Here is a 19,620-nt window from a genome sequence, read left to right as displayed (position 1 = left end):
AATATGACGTCAAGAGAGCGTTTTTTGTTTTGAGAAAATGATTTCGATCCACAAACTTTCAACATTTTCCCGTTCTAATTCGCTTCTCCTTTTCCATTTTATTTTCTCTTTAATGTACATAGCCACTCCCCCACCACGACCTTTAGTTCTATCACGTCTTACGAAAGTGTAGCCTGAAATTTTGTATACCTCGTCATTATCAATGTACGTGAGGTGCGTTTCAGATAGAGTCAATATATCAATATCAGGATTCTCCCCGAGAACATGACAAATACCATTATAAGATGTTGACAACCTTGTACGTTTAGATGAGCTAATTTCAAACCTATGTAGCAAATTATATGTAGCAACAGGTCCTGGACATTGTTTGATATCTCCGCAACATATGAGCAAAAAACATAAAAATATCTTTCTTATAGGTTGATTGTTTTTCCGCAAAATAAAGGGACATTTATTTACAGTATCCCTTATCAATCCACCATTAAACAGCTCAGATGTTTCTGGCTCTTTAAATAATATACAATTTCTCAAGCAAATCAAGATATAAAATATCAAACATAACTGGAGCACGTCTGCACGTCTCAGCGCCATCATAACTTTTTGATCATCTCTCGATTCGGATCAACTCTCGGATCTAAATGAGGTGTTGTATTTAATTGTTTTACTAAAATTCTGTAGAAGAGCGTATTTCTCTGTAATAGAGCGTAGTAGCCTGTAGTAGAGCGTAGTAGTAGAGGGTTTTTCGCTGTTGTAGAGTGTAGTAGTAGAGTGTAGTAGAAGTGTAGTAGAACGTAGTAAAGCGTATTTCTCTGTAGTAGAGCGTATTTCTCTGTAATAGAGTGTAGTAGGCTGTATGGATTATTGCTTTTTGTTGTATTCTGGGATTTCGAAGTCACTTTTATCATTTATATCACTTAGTACAAACTGACGATGAATGACTAGGAGCTATGTGGGTTCCGTATTGATAGTGTTCTCTTTACCTTATGAACATTTTTGGTTAAGGTACAATAGCCATTTTCATCGTTTCAAATGCAGTTACTGTAAAATGGGGTGCTGTAGCCTGATAATATATAGATAAATATGTCACATAGTTTGTCACATATATACACAACGTTGAAAAAGCTTCATTTATTTTTCTATGAAGTCTGTTGTATTATTTTAGCGAGTGCCAAAACCGTTGAGCAATTCATGAATATTGTATACATTACAAATATTTTTGAAATATTTAATGATGGAATTTCCTTGTAAAAATACAACAGGTGGCCAAATAACATAAGATAATATGCACATTCACATTCAGCATAAACAATGCTAAAAAATGATATTAAATATGAAGAATTTTTTTTACTTTACCACCTGTCAAACAATTGACTGTATATCAACAAGTGGCAATTTCATGAAATTTTTTTTGGAAATATCATCCTTAAAAATTTTAGGAAAAGTAATGAAGTTTCGTGGAATAACCATTAGAGGTAAAACTCACTTTTTTTGGATAAATACATTAATTTCCGTGAGACCCATAGCAACCTCGTCCCCAGGCTTTTTCTTTTTGACATCAAGGCAGGCGGCGAAATTAAATATTGTTTAGCCGTCAAGTAAGCCTGGCGGGTTTGGCATAGTCAACAAACCCTGGGGACGAGGACGGTCTAGCGTTTTGATGTAATATGACCAATGACCTCATTTCTGTACGCAGCGCTAATTTCAAATTGGAGATGTGGGTAGAGGCACGGAGGGAAACTTTGAAAATTAGAAAAACAACATTACACCTTGGAGGTTTTATTCATCAACTTTCAACTTGAAATTCGTAAATAGTATGACTTGATCTCTTAACTAAATACGTGATATAAGCATTTCCTTTTTTTTCCTTAAGGTTTTCTGCTCTAGGGCTGTGCCAAAGCAACATTTACAGTCAACAGTGGCAGTTTAACAGTCAGGGAAATCCTCTTAGTTAAGCTGTATAGTTTAATTTGGAGATCCCCTAAATAAGCTATATCATGTAGCTTAGTTAGGTGACATACATCTAAATTAGGAGGTAGAACGTTTTTCCCTGATTTCTCGAAAAATGTTAATTTTAGCAGAATCACCGCTGCAGCTCTGATGATGAATCATCAGTTTGACCACTATATTAGACCCGTTTTTAGTTTTAGTTTAAGTTTAGCCCTATATTATAAAAGAAGAATGGTATTTCCAGCACCCCGGGTTCAAAAGATATGGACTATAAACAATGGTTCATTGTTAGAGCGATAGTCTGTAAGCTGTACTGCATCCTAGTTAGGAGGTCACGTCACACATGATACATCCTATTTAAGCGAATATTTTTGAAACTTCAAATTTGGCAGGCCCTCATGGTGCTACAAAAAAACTAATGTATTGGATTTATTCAGATAGATGATTAAAGTTTTGTACATCTTAACTAAGCTGTAAAACGCCTAATTAGACTGTATCATACATCCTAATTAAGCTGACATCCAAATTAAGCTCTATAGCTTAATTAAAAGGACTTCCCTGACTGTTTAAAAATTGAACAGCTGTGAGATTTATCTGATCTAAACTTTGCTTTTGTTGTTTTCATAAAGGAGTTAGATGGTTTACGCATTTTTATGCATAAAATTAAAAAAGGTTGGTTTATTGTACTATGCTCTACATTTATTACATGTATTTCAGTACGTTTTGTTTTTTAAAATGTTTTATCATCCAGGACAATGTAAGCCTCTATTTTAGTTCATCATCATCATCATTCTCAGCTTAATGTCCTTTTTCCATGCTAGCATGGGTTGGACAGGGTATGTTAATGACCCTCCTCCAATCTGATCTAGACTGTGTTAGATCTAAACTCAACTTCCTCTGTATCAAGTCTGTCCTTATAACCTGCCAAGTCTTTCTCGGTCTGCCTCTGGGCTTTGCCCCAGGAACTATCAAGTCTCTACACTTTCTTATACCCAATTATCCCCCTCCATTCTTTCCAAGTGCCCCAGCCAATTCAATCTTCTTATCTGGATAACATCTTGAATTCTACGGATAATTAGCCTGCTTCTTTGCTCATCTGAACTCTTTCTATCTCTCAGACTGGCGTTACACATCCACCTAACCATTCTCATATCAATCCTTTCTAAACGGTCAAGATCTTCCTGCTTCACTGCCCATGTCTCACTACCATACAACATAACACTTCTTACACAGGCCTCATACAACATACCTTTTAACTCAATTGTCAAGACTCTGCTAGTCAACAAAGGAAGTAACTCTGAACTTTTTCCAAGCAGAACCTATCCTGCAAGTAACACTTCTTCCAACACACCCTTCACTGCCCAACATATCACCTAAGTAAGAGAAGTTCTCAACTATCTTTAACAAGCCACTATTGTACATCATTGAAGCTGGAAATACTTCATTCTCTATAATCTCACCCTTGCAACGCTTGCATACAAACTGAATGTCAACTCTGCAACTGCACTTCTTATGTACCCAATGCTTGCAAGTCTGACAAAAATTGAGTTACAACCAACCCCTCTCCTGCAAACTCCACAAGACCACTTTCCAACTACAAAGTCACATTTGCTACATGTTATTGTATCTAGGACATCATAACAATGATTTCAGTTAAAATGAGTACAAAGACAATCCAGATGATAGGATGTAAAACAACTTGGGCAAAGACTTTGCAGTTCAGATGTTTTTCCAGTAAATTGACAAAAGAGATGCTTACTGTCAAACCAGAAAATGTTGTAGACTGCAAGGAATATAAAGGTGATCTTATTAATAATATAAATAATGCAATAATACAAAGGTTATAAGGTGTTTTTAGTTTGAATCAGTAGCAGATGGGATTATTTTGTTTTGTTTAGGTCTATAAATTTTAATTAGGTCCAAAAGTAAATACAAAACTTGTAATTCTCATGGTCTACTGCAGAATTCATTTGTAAACAACACTGGTGAGCATTTGACATTCTTTCCAAGTTAAATAAAATGCATTATATTCAAAATATTATAAAAAAACATGGCAAAAACTTACATTTTTTTATTTTTAGGCCTTCTGTATTTAAAAGTTTGTTCATCTATTAGCACTTTTAGCATTTTGCCAGTGATATTGCAATTACGAACATACTGTAGCATTTTAAAAAATTAATTAAAAAATTAGAAAAGTGTAAGAGTAGAGTACATGACAATAATCATATTGCTTTGTAGATTCTTGATGTAATGAAAATATACGAAAAACACAAAAATAAAAAGGATGGTTTCCTACACAATCAATATTTTGCAACATTAAAAAAATTGGATAGACATAATGGAAGAGGGTATTTTGACAAGTATATAAGTATATAAGAACGTTTGTTTAAAAATTTGAACCATGGCTTGAAATTTATAGGGAATCTTTTTAGCCACGCAAGAGTCTTCCGTAAAAAATAACTTAGGCTAACTTTTTTCTTGTTATATTTAACTTAAAACATTTATCTTATTCTGTTACTATTTTGAAAATAATTAATTTAACATTTATTATGTAAAACTCAAAATAATAAAGCAAATATAAATCCACATTTTCTTGGTTTACAACATGCTTCTGGTTCAAAAGCTATCATTGCGTGGTAATCTTTTGAATGGCAAAAAAATGACCATAATTTTTTTGCTAAAATGACACTCGTTTGCTCGTCTCAGGCCTCCTAATTTTTTGCTGACGAACTCATAACTTGGGATCTGCATGTCGGTTTGCAATCAAATTTTGTGAGTAAACATATAGGGCTTATACAAGCTTACCCACAAAATTTGATTGCGAACCAAGTCACAGATCCTGAGTGAAATAAGATATATGAAAATTTGAGGGGGACGTAAAACTTAAGAGAACCTAGGAGCCTACTTCATACTTTGTATATTTCTTTGGCTTACACTTTTTATTGCGACTTTAACACTAATATAGTTATCATTGCATGATCAGTTTGTATTAATACGAAATGAGGTCTATGGTAAAAACTGCTCTTCAACTTAAAAACGTTTCCATTACCATTTGCCTACATGAAATAAAAATTCCAATTAAACTAAAAAGATTTAAAATTAGTGAGCATTAGTGAACATATCTTAATGTTTCTTGTGTTAAAAATATCTAGATTGTTATAATAAATCCCTTTTCTTTATGAAAGGGTTTTCGTTGAAATTAAGAAATATGATTTACATCTTTTTGTTATTAAAATCCGAGTCAATATTCTATTAAATTGTGGGCTAATAGTGTGATTTCTAATTTCTTTCGTGTGGTTTAAAAGTGATAATATGCTAGATATTAATTGAGAAAAGAGAATTAAATTATCCAAATGTTTTTTTTCCCATGTGAAGATGGATCATCTGTGTCTTCAAAAGAAATGCATCAGTTTCAAAAGCTTGTAACTGAGTGGTGGAGGCCTGGTGGAGAGTATGATGCTTTGCGATCTTTAAATAAGCTACGAGTTCCATTGATTAAAAAGCTGCTTCTGTCAAACGCTAAAGAAAGACAGTGCCAACCTTTGTCTGGTTATCAGGTTTTAGATGTTGGCTGTGGTGGAGGCATTTTAGCAGAGGTAATTGTGATATTCTCAACAATTTATCATTATCACAAATTATTTCTCCAATATGATTGACTACTGAGAGTCTAGTCCAATGTTTTTTGAAGTGACAAGGAAGAAATATTTTTTTACATACAATCAGAGAATTAAATAATTTAAATGTGCTATTATTTTAAAAAAAAATCTAAATGGAAGGTTTGATTGTAACCGAAAAATTAATTGCGATTAGCCTATATTTTCCTTTCAAACGGAGACACTTCCTTAAGATGCATTTTAAATATCTACTGATGCTTAATGATGTTAAATTTCCTTATTTTCAGCCTATTGCTCGGTTGGGTGCAAATGTTTTGGGAATTGATCCATTACAAGACAGTATTGATGAAGCTAAGCATCATTCTTTGAAAGACCCTGATTTAGCAACGCTAAGTTATGAATGTTCGACCATTGAAGAGCTTGCTGAGAAGCAAAGTAACTGTTTTGATATTGTGCTTGCATCAGAAGTTTTAGAACATGTGGACAGTCCTGATGTGTTTATACACAACTGTTGTGAACTGATCAAGGTATGTATTAATTAGAACATCTTAAATTTGGGTTGAATTGTAGTGAAAGAAGTTTCAGAACAATGCGTAGCTAGCATTTCGTTGCCTTGTTTACATCTGAAATTAATCACAAGATTATTTGTTTCTATCACACATTCCGTTTTGGATGTGAGGGGTGTTTTAAAATTAATTTATTGGCTAATCACGCAAAGAACGGATACTACAAACTTTAGTGTGTCAACCTTGATAGCAATTTATTTATATACATTATCAATAACAACAGATTTTAATTTTATTCGTCCTATTTTAGCCTGGTGGCCATTTGTTTGTCACAACAATTAATCGTACCCTGCTTTCAACTATATTTGTCAAGTATGCTGCTGAGTATTTGCTACGCATTGTTCCACAAAATACTCACGATGAAAATAAATTTATTACCACGGATGAACTCACAGACATGCTCAGAAGAAGTAGGTTTTGTTTACCACTAGCTACATTAACTATATTACAATACCTATATTTTTTCTTGTAGCCAGAGTTACATTGTGCAAACTTGTTGCTCCTAAAGTCTAGAAAGAGTGGCACACCCTGTTTCAGTCAACATCGCACAAATATGTTAAGGCGGTTTTCCTTGGCTAAAAACGCTAGTCAACTTAGATAATAATTTCTAGTGCTTCTTGTAACTTGTTTTTCATGGTTCTTTACATTTTAAGTTACCATTTTCCTGGAAGACAGGCAATACCACTATCGGCCCTTCGTCAAGAGCGCCTGTCCAATCATATTTCCTTAAAGCTTGTATTGCCCGCTCGCAAAATCCAGACGGTTAACAATGAGTAATAATAACACCATGGTAGGACAAGAAACCATGCAAGGGTATTGTTTTAAGCAATGTTTTACATCTCTATAATGATCAAGTTTGTAAAAGAGTTTTTATTGTTTGTTTAATATATCACATACAAATCCTATATATCGTTTTCTTTTATTTAAACCTTTTTGGCGCCAAAACAAATTATAAAGCAATAAATTTCTTATTGTGTATATATTTTTCAATTTTGTTTTTCAGGTAACATGAACAGTTTGGTTTATCGAGGCATGTTTATGAATCCACTTACTTTGTCATGGTCTTGGACTGATGTGAACTTACTAAATTATGCCTGTCATGCAAAAAAGCCACTGGCTTGAAAAGAGTTTGGTAAGGAATGCAAACTTCTGTTATTTTTAATCTCATTTTATGTTAGTATATTTCTTCATTAATCACATTCCTACCTTCTTTGTAGATTGTTTTTAAAGAATCCCAAATTTTGATTGTTTTAGCCGCCGTTCTTTTTTATTTGATTTTTTCGGTTTTGCATTGATCACTCAAAACAAAACAGCTTTTCCCCATTTTTTGATGTTGTTATGTGTGGAGCGTTTTGGTCCCTATATCCCATTCTGTTTGTTTTGTTCTGGACCAACGATTTATAAAGACATGTTCAAAAATATGAGCCAGTTTTTTGCCCAATTGTGAACATTTAGGGTGAATGTTAACTAATTATCATTTTAAGTATCTCAGTCAATAATGTAACAATTTTGTCATGTCTATCTCTTCAAGGAAGATAAAACTGTAACAATTAGAAATTCCCATGAAAGTTGGGCAATCTGTCAAAGAGAAATTAAATGAAGCATAAAAAACAAAGTAATGATAATAAAGTAACAAGCTTTTCTTTTGAAAAAATGATACTAGTCTGATTAAGTCAAGAAAAATAATGGAAAAAGACTGGTTTTCGGACTAATGGAAGTTCTGGTTGTTACTATCTTAAATACAGCATTATTTGTTTTAAAAACAGAAAGTGATAATTTATAAACTTGAGAAACGCGAGTGAATTTATTCGAGTTTCTCTAATTTTCGCTCACTAGTTCTGAACATATGCAAAAACAACCCCCACTGCCCATTCTATATAATCTTTTTTCCCATGATGCTTGTCCTTTTTTTATTTCCTCATTTTCCTTATCTCTTTATGTTCACTTTTAATTTTTTATTTCTCTATATCCACTTTTTTATTTCCTTATCATCACGCGAAATTTAAACCATTATTTTTAGGTGAAAGAATATAGAGTGAGTGAACGCTTATCATTCATGCTTTTACTGTCAATTTTGATTCATTTACAATGTAAATCTACTCAATCGATGCTTTTTCACTCATATTCACATGCTATCTGCACGTTGATTTTCATTCAAAAGAATTCAATAAATCTAAACGTTATAGTAGCGGTATTTTCTGCATTTCTGAATTTTTAATGCACATAGTAAAATGTGTTCAGTTTTTGTACTTCAGTAAAAGAATGCAAATGGGCAAGTTTTTTTTCTTTTTTAGTGTTTTTTTTTTTAACTATTTGTAAGAAAGTGAAATCTGTTGTTAGAATATAAAAATTAGAGTGCTCTCTTCATATTTTTGTTTAAACCGATATATCTGATTTTTTTCTTTTTTTTTCCTCTTTCGTGATCTTCCAATTTTTATAACTGCAATGTTTGTGCTGTCGTCGTGTAAACGACCCTGTAGCTGTAAAAATGTTTTTCTGTAACAATAAACACAGTTTGTGTTACCCTCATTTTGTTAAGTGTTTCCGTACGAAGTCTGGACAACCTTCTACTATACAAGTCCCCCCCCCCCCCCCTCTCCATTTTCATTTATCAATTCAATTAAGTTCAATTATCCAATCAGTTTTTTAATAACTTTAACATTTTCTTTTAAAAACACGATGACAGATAACACAGGAATCCACTTAAATCTTCAGCCAATGAGGTAATTTAGTGGATGGGAGCATGTCGAGGCGCAATTCTCTGAACACAGTTTAATTTAGCCTGGGCGAGACGAAGCGCTCTCTATTCACTAATTTTCGAGTTCTGTCATGAAATAAATCGACATTCAATAATTGTTTAAGAATTAAACCCCGTTTATAAATAATCGCGACGTGCTAATTTTATTACTATAACGAAATTTAATAAACAAAAATAAAGTATAGTAAAATACGAAACGTTTTTCATTGCCAAATTTTTGTTGACCATCTTAGGGTGAGTTTTGATGTAAGCACAAAGTACTTGAGATTTTTTTGATAAACAAAAAACTTGTAACAAACGCAAGGCTCTAATTTTAAAAAAATTTAAATTGAAGTGATGTTTACTATTATTGTGATGGGCAACAGCCTAAGAGATATCGCCTCCTTGCTGAAAAAAGCAACGGAAGAGAGCCCATGCATATTGTTGCTTATTTTTATTCCACATGCGCTCCTTATTAGGGAAAACTATATGTTTTCGAGTTTTACTACCTTTTTTTTAATGCTGCAATGAATGAAAAATGATTTGGTTTGTTGTTAACACATCAAATGCACCACCTTGCTCTCTATTGGAAAAAAAATTTTAATTTTGTTTTTACTCTGTAATTTATTCCTAATGTTCTCCTTCTGTGAAAAACACGTCACCTAAATGTGTCATTTTGTTAAGAAAGAAAATTATGTGCGAAATTACTAACAGAGGGTAAACATTTCGATGAATGCAGGCTAAGTAGAAGGAGCGGCTTAAGAAGGTAGTGAAAACGTTTTTAAGGTCGGCATTTTCTTTGGCATCTTTTGTTCACACGATGCTGTAGCAGTCGAAGTGGAATGTTTTAACTTTAGTATCGCGATGAAGTCGTTCTGTTTCGGCTTCGGAATAGTTTCGTCTAAACTTTCATCCTATCCGGAACGAAACTCGTTTGGTCTCTATTCGGAACTTGTGAACATGGTTTAACTCTCAAGATCGGAACTTAATTGGGTTTAAAATATGTTTTTTTCGCCTAAACTATTCCTCAGGGATTATTTTCACAATTGCTGCTAATGTGTAATTTTCTTTATTTTTTGTGCAATTTTTTTTGTGCAATTTTTTTATGTATGTAATAGCTCTGACTCCCACGAGCGTCATTATCGAATCTGTGAGCGTTTCTTGTTTTTTTTAGTATTAAATGATTTGGAACGAATTGTCAGTGGTGAATAGCTAAGAATGAGTTGTTGACGACATGTTTTTGTGTTCTTATTCACGCTTCGACAGTTCCAACTCACGTCCATAAATCGTCTCAATAACTACATATAGAAAAGGATAAGACACTGTAACACAAACAACGTGTTACGAAATCGTTCAAATCTCATTAAAATAACAAAAGGGAAGAACTGAAAACACATTACGACATCAAATCAAAACGCTCAAAGAAATGCTTGCGGTTGAAGGTCTTACCACCGAACACTGTTCATTTCATACAAAAGACACGGTCCAGCAAAATACACCATTTCACCAAGACAGATATACGAAGCCCGTGATTACTACGAATTACTGTTTGCCAAAACGCGTCCGATTTGCTGACGAGGAAGGTGGGAAGCTCTGCGTGACACGGGTCTATGAAAGCTCACCACCGTATTACCGACCAGCGACGAGCCATCTGAAAATTGAGAATCGTATAAAATCGTACAAAGTTGTGTACGACGAAACAAGGTTATTTCTTAAAAACATTTGCGTCGTGGCTTTCGGGATCGTCTCCGGTAAAAGTGTATTTGGAGTCATCGCTGTTCGAAATATTTCATATGAGAAGTCGATAATTGTTCGTTTTACGACGGATTGTTGGAAGGCTTGTCGTGATATCCCAGCGAAATACATTCGCCAGGAATATGATGGACTTGTGGATCAGTTTTTCTTTATTCTACCCTTTGGAGAGGATGAATCTATCGATATAGAATCAAATTTAGAATTTGCAGTACGTTACACGGTAAATGGTGTCGACTATTGGGACAACAACAGGGAACAAAATTATGGCTTTGTGTCTAAACCAACCAAGATATTGTTCCCTTGAAGCTAATTTGTCTTTTTTCATAGTTCCAATATTTTTTAGTATTTTTGTAAAGTTTCAGTAAAACTTCGCTGTATTTAATGTATTAAAGTTTTGTTATATGCACTTCCAAAATAAATAATCAATGTAAATAAAAAAATAAAATAAATTTCGCTACTTCTTCCCCTTGTATTCTGTGTTCATAATGACAGCACGCAGCTTTATTTCAGTTCGCCCCATTCTCGGCCCCAGAGCTTTTTGAGATACACCTCGAAAGTAGCTCTGGACTCGTCTGGCACGTAATTGATTCTGATTGGTATATTATTAAAGATCTATGTTTTTACTGCGAAAGATTGTAATTAGCATTTAAATGTAAACAAACATGGCGGTGTGAGAGACGAAGGATGGAAGAATGCTCCCTTTGATTATGACTAAATCTAAAGCAAGTGTTAATTATGTCGGAAATTCTGAAGCAATCTTTGGACTATATGTATATATTAAGTTTTTTAAGTTCTTTTATGTAAGAACCAAAATTCTGGCAGTAAAAAAATAGTTATTTTTTTCCAAAAAGCTGGAATCAAACAAGAAATTAAAAGCACATTATTTTTCGTCGTAAAATAACTATATAAGGATTACTGGTAAGTCACTTTTTCAATGACTGCGATAATTTGGTTGCTGTTACAGAGGTGACCACAACAATTATTTAAATTTTTATAAAATAAAATGAAAGAAAACAAAACTTTACTGAAAAAGTAAAAAAAAAATGACGAAATCAAAAAATCTCTGCAAACAGTTAAATTATGGCGAGACCACTAAATTTTAGGCTTGTGATTTTAGCAAATAGCCATTTTTCCATAAACATAGTATAAGTCTGCTTTAATGATTTTATTGGTGGATTCGTTAAAAATATATGATTTTTATATGATATATTTATTTTTTGCAAAAGTGTTATACGTTAGTATATATAGTATTATACGTTGTACGTTGCTGCATTATTTTATACTTGTCGATAAGGCCCGTGGGAAATCCACTCAGGCAGGAGACCTGCACTTGAATTTCGATGTCGTCAGCATGGTCCTGTCAATACACAAATTTTTTGAGGGAAAATGTGTTTATTTGTTGCCTGTATTATATGGAGCTTGAAACGCTGATCAAATTAAAATATAGGATCGCGCGGCTTTGATGAGTTTTAAAAATTTGCTAACGTCAGCAATCAACCAAAGAATGTTTTTTAGAAATTTGTTTAGCCATTGCCTGTATCGTGTTGAGCTTTAAATTCTGATCAAGAAAATGTATAGAATCGTGACCATTTGACAAACGGTTGAAGATATTTGTGCTTTGAAGGTTTCTTGATGACGTCATCAACACGTCCATTCTAAAACGGATTCGTGAATCAAGGTTTGATAAAACTTACCTAATATGGTTCCAGGTGGGCCTTACTTACCCGCGCGGTAAAAGTAACTGACGTCACCATCCCGTTTCCAAGTTATTTGACCTCAAAGTCATAACTGCATTGCAATGGCTTCATTAGTTTAAATTAAGATATTGACGTTAAATTAGTGTTATTAATGTCGCGACGTTTAATTTGTCAATTACCATTTGAAACATCTACTTTGTCTGTCACGGACAGACGCAGTCTCCGTATTATTATCCGCAAAAGTAAAATTTTGTTTCAAATCTATTGCGTTTCGCAAAAAATTGTACTCTTACATAATATTCATAATACTAAAGTTATTTGATTATGAATCGATTCAACCCATTGAATCAACTCAACCTCAGGAGAGTTACCTTGCTTCATATAATGTCAAGAAATTTTTATGAGTGGTCTACCATTATGCAAGCTGATTATTTTAATAGTGCTGAGACGAACGTGCCCAAAATGGCGGACTAACGTCCCGTCTACCTGTTCATTTTAACATAAAGGGATTAGTCTACAGAAGCAAATGACTTTAGAGTCATTTGCCTCGCCTAAGATAAATAAAACACTGTTTTTACAAATCGAAAGGGCATAGAAGAAGAAGAAGAAGAAGAAGAAGCATGTGGCGAGCCACAGATGGGTCAATCCACCTTATACACTCAGGCTCTAGGCTGGATTGACAAGTTCTCACAGAAGTATCTCATGTCTAGGGAGCTAGAGATAGATAGATGGCAACTTTTTAGGAGTCTTTTTTCCAGAAGCATATTTTTGCAGTAGCCACACTTGTTCAGTTCATGATTAAAATATAAGCTCATGATTGAAACAAAAAACAGCAATATAATGGATACATTGTTAGCTAGCTAGTGCGCCGGTGCACTAGCTACCTTCAAATTTTTACGTTTAGTGAGACATTCACTTAAAGCTATCTATAACTAAACCTAGCGCCTAAGATACAAAACAAAGACTGGGCTACGTAACTGAATTTCAGTTTAAACATTAAAAACTTTTTTAAAAATTTAAATAAGTGCTTTGATTGGAGTCATCATCAAATTAACTTTATTTTCAGGATCTTCCACTGTTCTGTGAAATGTGTTTTCTCAAGTTGTGCTAAACACAAATCTAACTAGGCGCCCACAAACGATGATAAGTCAAATTAAAAACAGCTATTTACAAGCACAACATTAAGTCAAGAAAAATTTCGACCAGATATAGTGGGTTATTTGTCATCACTACTACTTTCAGGGTTTTTATCTCAAAGAGCTCTTTGGACGAGAATTGGCTCGTAAAAAAGCAAAAACGTGAAATGAAATCAAAACAAATAAACGTAGTTCCCTTTTAGTTTTGGACGAAAATTGTCGGTTAAATGCCGGGGCGTGCGTATGCGCGATCAGCCGCAGAAAAGGAAACAGAAAGAGTGTACACGTGTGTAAAATCCTAAGTTCGATCAGTTGCGGAATGAAAGATTTGTTTTTATCTAAATATTTCTTTCTTTTCTATTTTATAAGCTGCAATTGTCACAGGGCAAGACAAATCCGACGATATCATCACCAAAGGAATAAAGCAATTTATGGGAACACAAAAACTTTTGCAACAACTTCTTCAAAAAATAGCTCATTAAGCACTCCAGCTCGGCTATGTAGACTAAGAGTTTTTTGCTCTCAGGGAGGCGATCATGCAAAAATAATTCCAATCAAAATTCATCATCGCCATGCGCCATCTGCTTTGTTTATGGGGAATAAAATATATTACGAAAATGTGTAAAATAATATAACGTAATGGGTAGTCTCCTGTCGCATCTACACCGGATACATTCACATGCACCCGAATACATTCATCTGCACCGATTACATTCGCATATACACCGATTACATTCCCACTTGTATCGAATACATTTTTCGCATTTCGTTTTTTTATTGTGTGTTTTCAATAGCACGAAAGAAGTTAAAGAGATTGACAGAAAAGTGTATTGTAAACTAATCGGCGGACAGTGGGTAAATCCCAGAGTTCCTCCATATCCTTAAGGCGGGTTTCCACGCGGTTTTGATTTGACGCGAAAATTAAATGGACGGTAATGTCTTCCACGCTTTTTTTATAAAAAATATGCTATATAAAAATATCAGGCTGGAATTTTGGGTTAAAAATAATAGGTCTATTGTTTAAAACAATAGAAAAATCAGAATAATGACCAGTCTGGTTAGAATTTTGATATTCTTAGAGAAAAGTGTGTACGGTCTTAATTTAAACCGCAATAAGACTATAAAAACCAACCTCGTCCCCAGGTTTTTTTGTCTTTTTTATGTTTACACAAATCTAAGCGCTAGCGGCTTTTACATCAGGCAACAAACCCCTGGGGACGAGGATAATAAACAACTTATTGCGCCTGAAGCTTTTTCGACTCTATATGATTTTTAAATATATTTAATTAACACCTTGGAGCGAACCGTTATAGTATATTGGTTAGAACAAGCGTTGAGGTCTCAGCAACCCATGACTCCAGGTGACCAGGATTGGAAAATCCTGGTCATAGTAAGGGGAATATAATATTCAATATCGAGAATCTAATGCACAGTTGTTTATTTGCGCAATTACATATTTTGCCTAGTTGCATTCAACCAGTAGTTTTCAAACTACAAAGTATTACGTGTAACTTAAAAAAAGCAATACCGCCTACCCTCGTTCCCACGATCAAAGTTGGATTCGACCCAAATTTGCCATGCCGCTCCAGCGACGCGAAACATTTTTTCCACTGTGAATTTAGCATAAGGGATGAAAGCGGCGAAGTGACTGAGCCAAAATCAAAATGGTAGAGGCTTGTAGCGGGGAGCGATGTGAAGCAATGTGTGAGGTGTTAGCAACAAATGTTTATAACTTAACCCGTTGGTAATGTTTACCATGTGTTTTTTATAAGGGAAATTCTTTTAGAGTGAATAATAATTATTCTTTTCAATGTTATGTTGAACGAATGGAAATGAATGCCTTGGAATGATGACAAATGTAAATCAAAGTTTACTGAATGCCTCTCATATCATGCAGGTTGCTCCACCAGCTACTAATGCTCCTCTCATTCATTTTCAGATTATTCCTAACCCAGAAATTCAACAACAGGTTGTTAAAAAAGATGTCCAATATGTTCATCCACCTACTTATAACATTATTAATCCCCCAGAAAGTCAACAATGTTGTCTGGTTCAAGACCAGAATGGTGGGATAACATGGGCAGTAGTTTCTAATGAACTGCAACCCTCATTCAACTCTTTGGGTATGAATCCTTTTATTAATGGAAGCATAACACCAATCATTCAGAATGTTCAAACTAGTAATAATAATACTTCGTATGATACACAAAATACAATAATATGTGAAACAAAGCAGGAGTGCTCAGGACAAAATGAAATTGTAACAGTTGACGTTCTAAACTCAAGTAAACAACAAACTTATGTGCCTCACATTACTGACACACCTCCAGTTTTTAAGAAAGATAAAGACTCTAAAAATAATGGCTCGCATAACAACGACACATACAAAACTGATTTTTCATTGTCATCATCTTCAGGATGCAACTCTGGTATAAACCAAGCAGATGAAGCAGCAATAGAAAATTTACCTTTTGATGAAAGTGCGGCCATCACTACTGATGATCTTGAAGCATTTGCAAGAGAATTTAAACGAAAACGTATTAAACTTGGGTTTACCCAAAGTGATGTTGGTTTAGGACTTGGTAGTTTATATGGGAATATTTTCAGTCAGACCACCATATGTCGCTTTGAAGCTTTGCAGCTGAGTTTTAAAAACATGTGCAAGCTTCGGCCACTGCTTGTAAAGTGGTTAGAGGAAATGGATAATAATTTTTTGGGAACAGAAAATGCAACTAGTAGAAACTTATTTCCAGCAAGAAAGAGAAAGAAAAGAACCTCCATAGATTTAACCTTAAAAGAAACATTAGAGATGTATTTCATCAAACATCAAAAACCATCAGGACATGATATTACAGAAATGGCAACACAATTAAATTTGGAAAAAGAAGTTGTCAGAGTGTGGTTTTGTAACAGAAGACAAAAGGAGAAAAGATTATTAGCAAGTACAGGTTTTGTAAAGTCTAGTGAGGCAAGTATGGTGTCTCCATCTTTGTCATATCCAATATCTTTTAACCATGTACCACAAGAACAAAGTGTTATTGACCAACTTCATTCTCAACAACCTTACTATCAGGTTGACTCTTTTGAAACAACGAAAAGTTAGAATTATATTACTTTACAACTAGTGTTTATGTGTATATATGTATAAATTTATTAAACTTGTTTAAACTAAAGATTTGAGTCTACAAATTTTTGCCAATATTTACTTGAATTCTTCATTTTTAATCCTATTCATGCCAGGAGTTTGAATGTTCTGAATCATCCTGGAATATGGTTATTTTCAACCCATATCAAGTTGCTACAAAAATAAGTAAAGAAGGGCTCAGTTTTGACTGCTGTTGTTACACAATGTTTGGGCACTTACATATGGTTTTACGTAGTATTTCCTGTGCTTAAAAAAAAACATGATAAAGTCATTCATTATTTCTTAAAAATGTTGCTTAAGAAATTGTTGCAAATAAAATGAGTTTTTTACCCTTTTTTGCATTCTGTCTTCTGTTTGCAGAAGTTGTATCTTTTTTTTTTTTTTTTACCAAGAGAGCATTCTATCCAAGCATAATGTTGTGATATCACAGGAAAATCCTAAACAGGACTCTTGAAAATGAAAACCTTGAATAACCTGCAAGTGGCCTAAAGATCAGAAATTCTGATAATGAATTCTGATAAGATATTAGTAACCGTCATAATACCTTTTTCATACTAATTTTGTGGATATTAATTTTTACACAATAGACCTACAGTGTAATTTTCCAGGTAAAAGTTTTTATGCAAAAAAAATTTGAATAAGCATTGAGTCCAGAATGTTAAAGTTAAGGTTGTTTCGATTTCAAACAAAAAAACTTTTTTTTAAATATATAGTTTTTCCTAACCATTTCCTACACATTGCATTTTTTTCTGGGGTAGTAGATTAATCTAGGTTAAGTCTCAGGTTAAAGGGTAAATCTCAGAATTCACCCTTCCCTATCTTGAGGTGGGGGTGGGTAACTTTGATTTTTTTCTTACTTTATCAATGGTACTTTTTTGTAATGTAATTATTCTTTTCACCTTTGTTGATTTTTGTGTACAAACAGTTAAAATCATTTAAAAATGTTTTTTTTGGTTCAATAAAAATCTGGGTTTTTTTAACTGCATTGGTGTTTATTTAATTTTTGAATTTCCAAATAGAATGCCTAAAATTGGTGAAGGTATATATTGGAATTTTTGCCACAAAATGTTTTTTTAGACAATTTTCGCGAAAAATTCTTCCAAGTGGGAATAACTTTATGTGTTATGGAATATTTTTTATTATTCACAATATTTTATCAGTCTACCATTTTAATTGCTTTTATTAGTCGAAGAAAGTTGTTACTTTTAAAATACTTTATCACATATAGTGACATTTTTCAACTTATTTATATTTATAAAATAAGTTTTTATTTCTTTTTAGAATGCGATTTATTTTTACTATTACTTTTATTCTATTAAATTTAAGCCATTATTATACTGCAGTGACAGTGACTCAAATTATTGAGTATATTTATGTAGTCTATGGCATATTACGAGAATTTTATGTAAGCAAATTTTTGATGTATCACTGTCAATTACCTAAACGCAGCAGTTGATGTTGCACAAATTTTCAAATAAAGGTTGCCTCATTGCATTCAATATATGCATTGTATAATCATAGTTGTAAAAAAGGCAAGAACAGGTTCAAAAATATTAAATGCTCTAAGTATGAAACTCTGAATTACAGTATACTATGTTTTTAAAAATGTAAAAACATTTTTCAAAATCAAAATATCGCCCCTCACCCCCACATTTACTTTCCTACTGAACATGTTACTGCACTAAGATCTTGCATTCTTAAATTTTGCATTGTAAAAACAGAAAATCACATGTTTTAGTAAAACCTTTTTAATTCTATAAAATACACATTTCTCTAAAAATTGACATTTTAAAATTTAATTTAACATTGGTTATGCATTGCACAATGTAGACTGTGCTTCTTGCTGCGTGGGTGCCTAAATCTTTCTGAGAAAGCCTGTAAAGTTTTTTTGTTGGTAACAGTTTTTGTTCCCTGACAATTGTGTAGCTTTTTTGCTGTAAATATTCTAGTTTTTCAAGTTTCAGTATTTGACACAAAACACAGTGCTTCACTACTCATTTTCTGTATTTTCTTTTATGAGTGTTTTGTCACATTTGTTTAGCAAAACCTACCAGATGTTTTTTTATTGATTTGTTTATTTAATTTTTTTCAGTTTGTTTTTTTATTGTTGTTTTCAGACTATAGAAGTTTAACAACATCTTTTTGTTTTGAACTGGAATTGTTTTAGTAATAATGTCATCACAATTAAAACTTGTGCAATATGTTGTAGTTCGAAGAGATTTATTGGATTCTTTAAAATGGCCATTTGGTGCAGTTATTACACAGGCCTGTCATGCATGCACAGCAATTGTACATATGACATACAACGATGAACAAACTCAAATGTATTTAGCTGATCTCGATAACATGCATAAAGTTGTTCTTGAGGTATATGATTTTCTTTTAAATACGTATACTTTGTCAATGTTACTCAATACATTGTTACATCACTGTGAGTTTTAAAACAATTTTTTAATTTTTTTTATTATGTAATTTACAATAATATTATATTTCCCTTGCCTCACACTCTATCACTATGCATCAGTCTTCAGTTTGTCTGAAATAATATTGAATGTGTTAGATTTTATTTAAGGTCATTGTGTATGCTAGTTCTTAGAAACATCCTAACTTTACCGTGAAATGTTATGCACTGGTTTGTTCAAGACTGACATGGAAGTAGAGTTACATTAACATAATAATTAAAAAACGATAGCTATTTAAGTATTTATTTATTGTCAATATTTTTATAGATCCAAACTATAATTTACCACCTCTTTTTAGGCAAGCGGCCAAGAGCAAATTGAAAATCTTGCCAAAAAACTTGAAGAAAATAACATTGCTTTTAAATTATGGATAGAACAACCGGAAAATTACCCAACATGCCTGGCAATTAAGCCATATCTCAAGGACGATGTACATAAATACGTGAAAAAATTTAAATTATTTAAATAAATTTTATTGGGAAATATTGGTATTTTGTTTAATTTAATTCAGTTATATTTTAATGCGTTGGGTCAGCTCAAAGGTGGTTTGAATGACAGATA

At 33.1% G+C, this 19,620-nt stretch overlaps 4 protein-coding genes across 5 annotated transcripts; all 4 read left to right on the top strand.

Moving 5' to 3' along the window:
• The first annotated feature begins 533 nt into the window (after positions 1 to 533).
• Positions 534 to 10,358, top strand: LOC130644632 (ubiquinone biosynthesis O-methyltransferase, mitochondrial-like). Of its 2 annotated transcripts, none has more exons than XM_057450311.1 (6): positions 534 to 3,747; positions 5,323 to 5,543; positions 5,849 to 6,088; positions 6,378 to 6,537; positions 7,131 to 7,259; positions 8,148 to 10,031. In XM_057450311.1, the coding sequence occupies exons 1-5, from the start codon at positions 3,591 to 3,593 to the stop codon at positions 7,247 to 7,249; spliced, it is 897 nt and encodes a 298-aa protein (XP_057306294.1). In that variant the 5' UTR covers positions 534 to 3,590; the 3' UTR covers positions 7,250 to 7,259; positions 8,148 to 10,031. The 2 variants fall into 2 exon arrangements, with proteins under 2 accessions (XP_057306294.1, XP_057306293.1); XM_057450310.1 differs by lacking the exon at positions 8,148 to 10,031 and adding an exon at positions 10,039 to 10,358 and having other exon boundaries at positions 629 to 3,747.
• On the top strand, positions 10,280 to 11,080 carry LOC130644633 (protein phosphatase 1 regulatory subunit 3B-like). Its single transcript, XM_057450312.1, has one exon. The coding sequence runs from the start codon at positions 10,291 to 10,293 to the stop codon at positions 10,921 to 10,923; it is 633 nt and encodes a 210-aa protein (XP_057306295.1). The 5' UTR covers positions 10,280 to 10,290; the 3' UTR covers positions 10,924 to 11,080.
• A 3,800-nt stretch (positions 11,081 to 14,880) lies between these two features.
• Positions 14,881 to 18,594, top strand: LOC130644628 (POU domain, class 5, transcription factor 1.3-like). Its single transcript, XM_057450307.1, has one exon. It carries the CDS (start codon positions 15,299 to 15,301, stop codon positions 16,553 to 16,555), a length of 1,257 nt encoding a protein of 418 aa, XP_057306290.1. The 5' UTR covers positions 14,881 to 15,298; the 3' UTR covers positions 16,556 to 18,594.
• A 25-nt stretch (positions 18,595 to 18,619) lies between these two features.
• Positions 18,620 to 19,565, top strand: LOC130644635 (putative peptidyl-tRNA hydrolase PTRHD1). The gene is made up of 2 exons (XM_057450316.1): positions 18,620 to 18,964; positions 19,358 to 19,565. The coding sequence occupies exons 1-2, from the start codon at positions 18,770 to 18,772 to the stop codon at positions 19,526 to 19,528; spliced, it is 366 nt and encodes a 121-aa protein (XP_057306299.1). The 5' UTR covers positions 18,620 to 18,769; the 3' UTR covers positions 19,529 to 19,565.
• Positions 19,566 to 19,620: the final 55 nt, after the last annotated feature.

Source organism: Hydractinia symbiolongicarpus, chromosome 5, assembly GCF_029227915.1.
Source record: "Hydractinia symbiolongicarpus strain clone_291-10 chromosome 5, HSymV2.1, whole genome shotgun sequence".
Taxonomy (NCBI): domain Eukaryota; kingdom Metazoa; phylum Cnidaria; class Hydrozoa; order Anthoathecata; family Hydractiniidae; genus Hydractinia; species Hydractinia symbiolongicarpus.
The sequence above is the reverse complement of the archived record's forward strand: the minus strand, read 5'-3'. Positions and strand labels throughout refer to the sequence as shown.

Excerpts from the sequence above, each read along its gene's own strand:
- LOC130644632 (XM_057450310.1), top strand. The coding sequence starts at position 3,591 with ATGATTTCAGTTAAAATGAGTACAAAGACAATCCAGATGATAGGATGT. Across the intron at positions 3,748-5,322 it reads AGACTGCAAGGAATATAAAG|ATGGATCATCTGTGTCTTCA; the intron begins GTGATCTTATTA and ends TCCCATGTGAAG. Across the intron at positions 6,089-6,377 it reads ACTGTTGTGAACTGATCAAG|CCTGGTGGCCATTTGTTTGT; the intron begins GTATGTATTAAT and ends GTCCTATTTTAG.
- LOC130644633 (XM_057450312.1), top strand. The coding sequence starts at position 10,291 with ATGCTTGCGGTTGAAGGTCTTACCACCGAACACTGTTCATTTCATACA.
- LOC130644635 (XM_057450316.1), top strand. The coding sequence starts at position 18,770 with ATGTCATCACAATTAAAACTTGTGCAATATGTTGTAGTTCGAAGAGAT. Across the intron at positions 18,965-19,357 it reads TGCATAAAGTTGTTCTTGAG|GCAAGCGGCCAAGAGCAAAT; the intron begins GTATATGATTTT and ends ACCTCTTTTTAG.
- LOC130644628 (XM_057450307.1), top strand. The coding sequence starts at position 15,299 with ATGATGACAAATGTAAATCAAAGTTTACTGAATGCCTCTCATATCATG.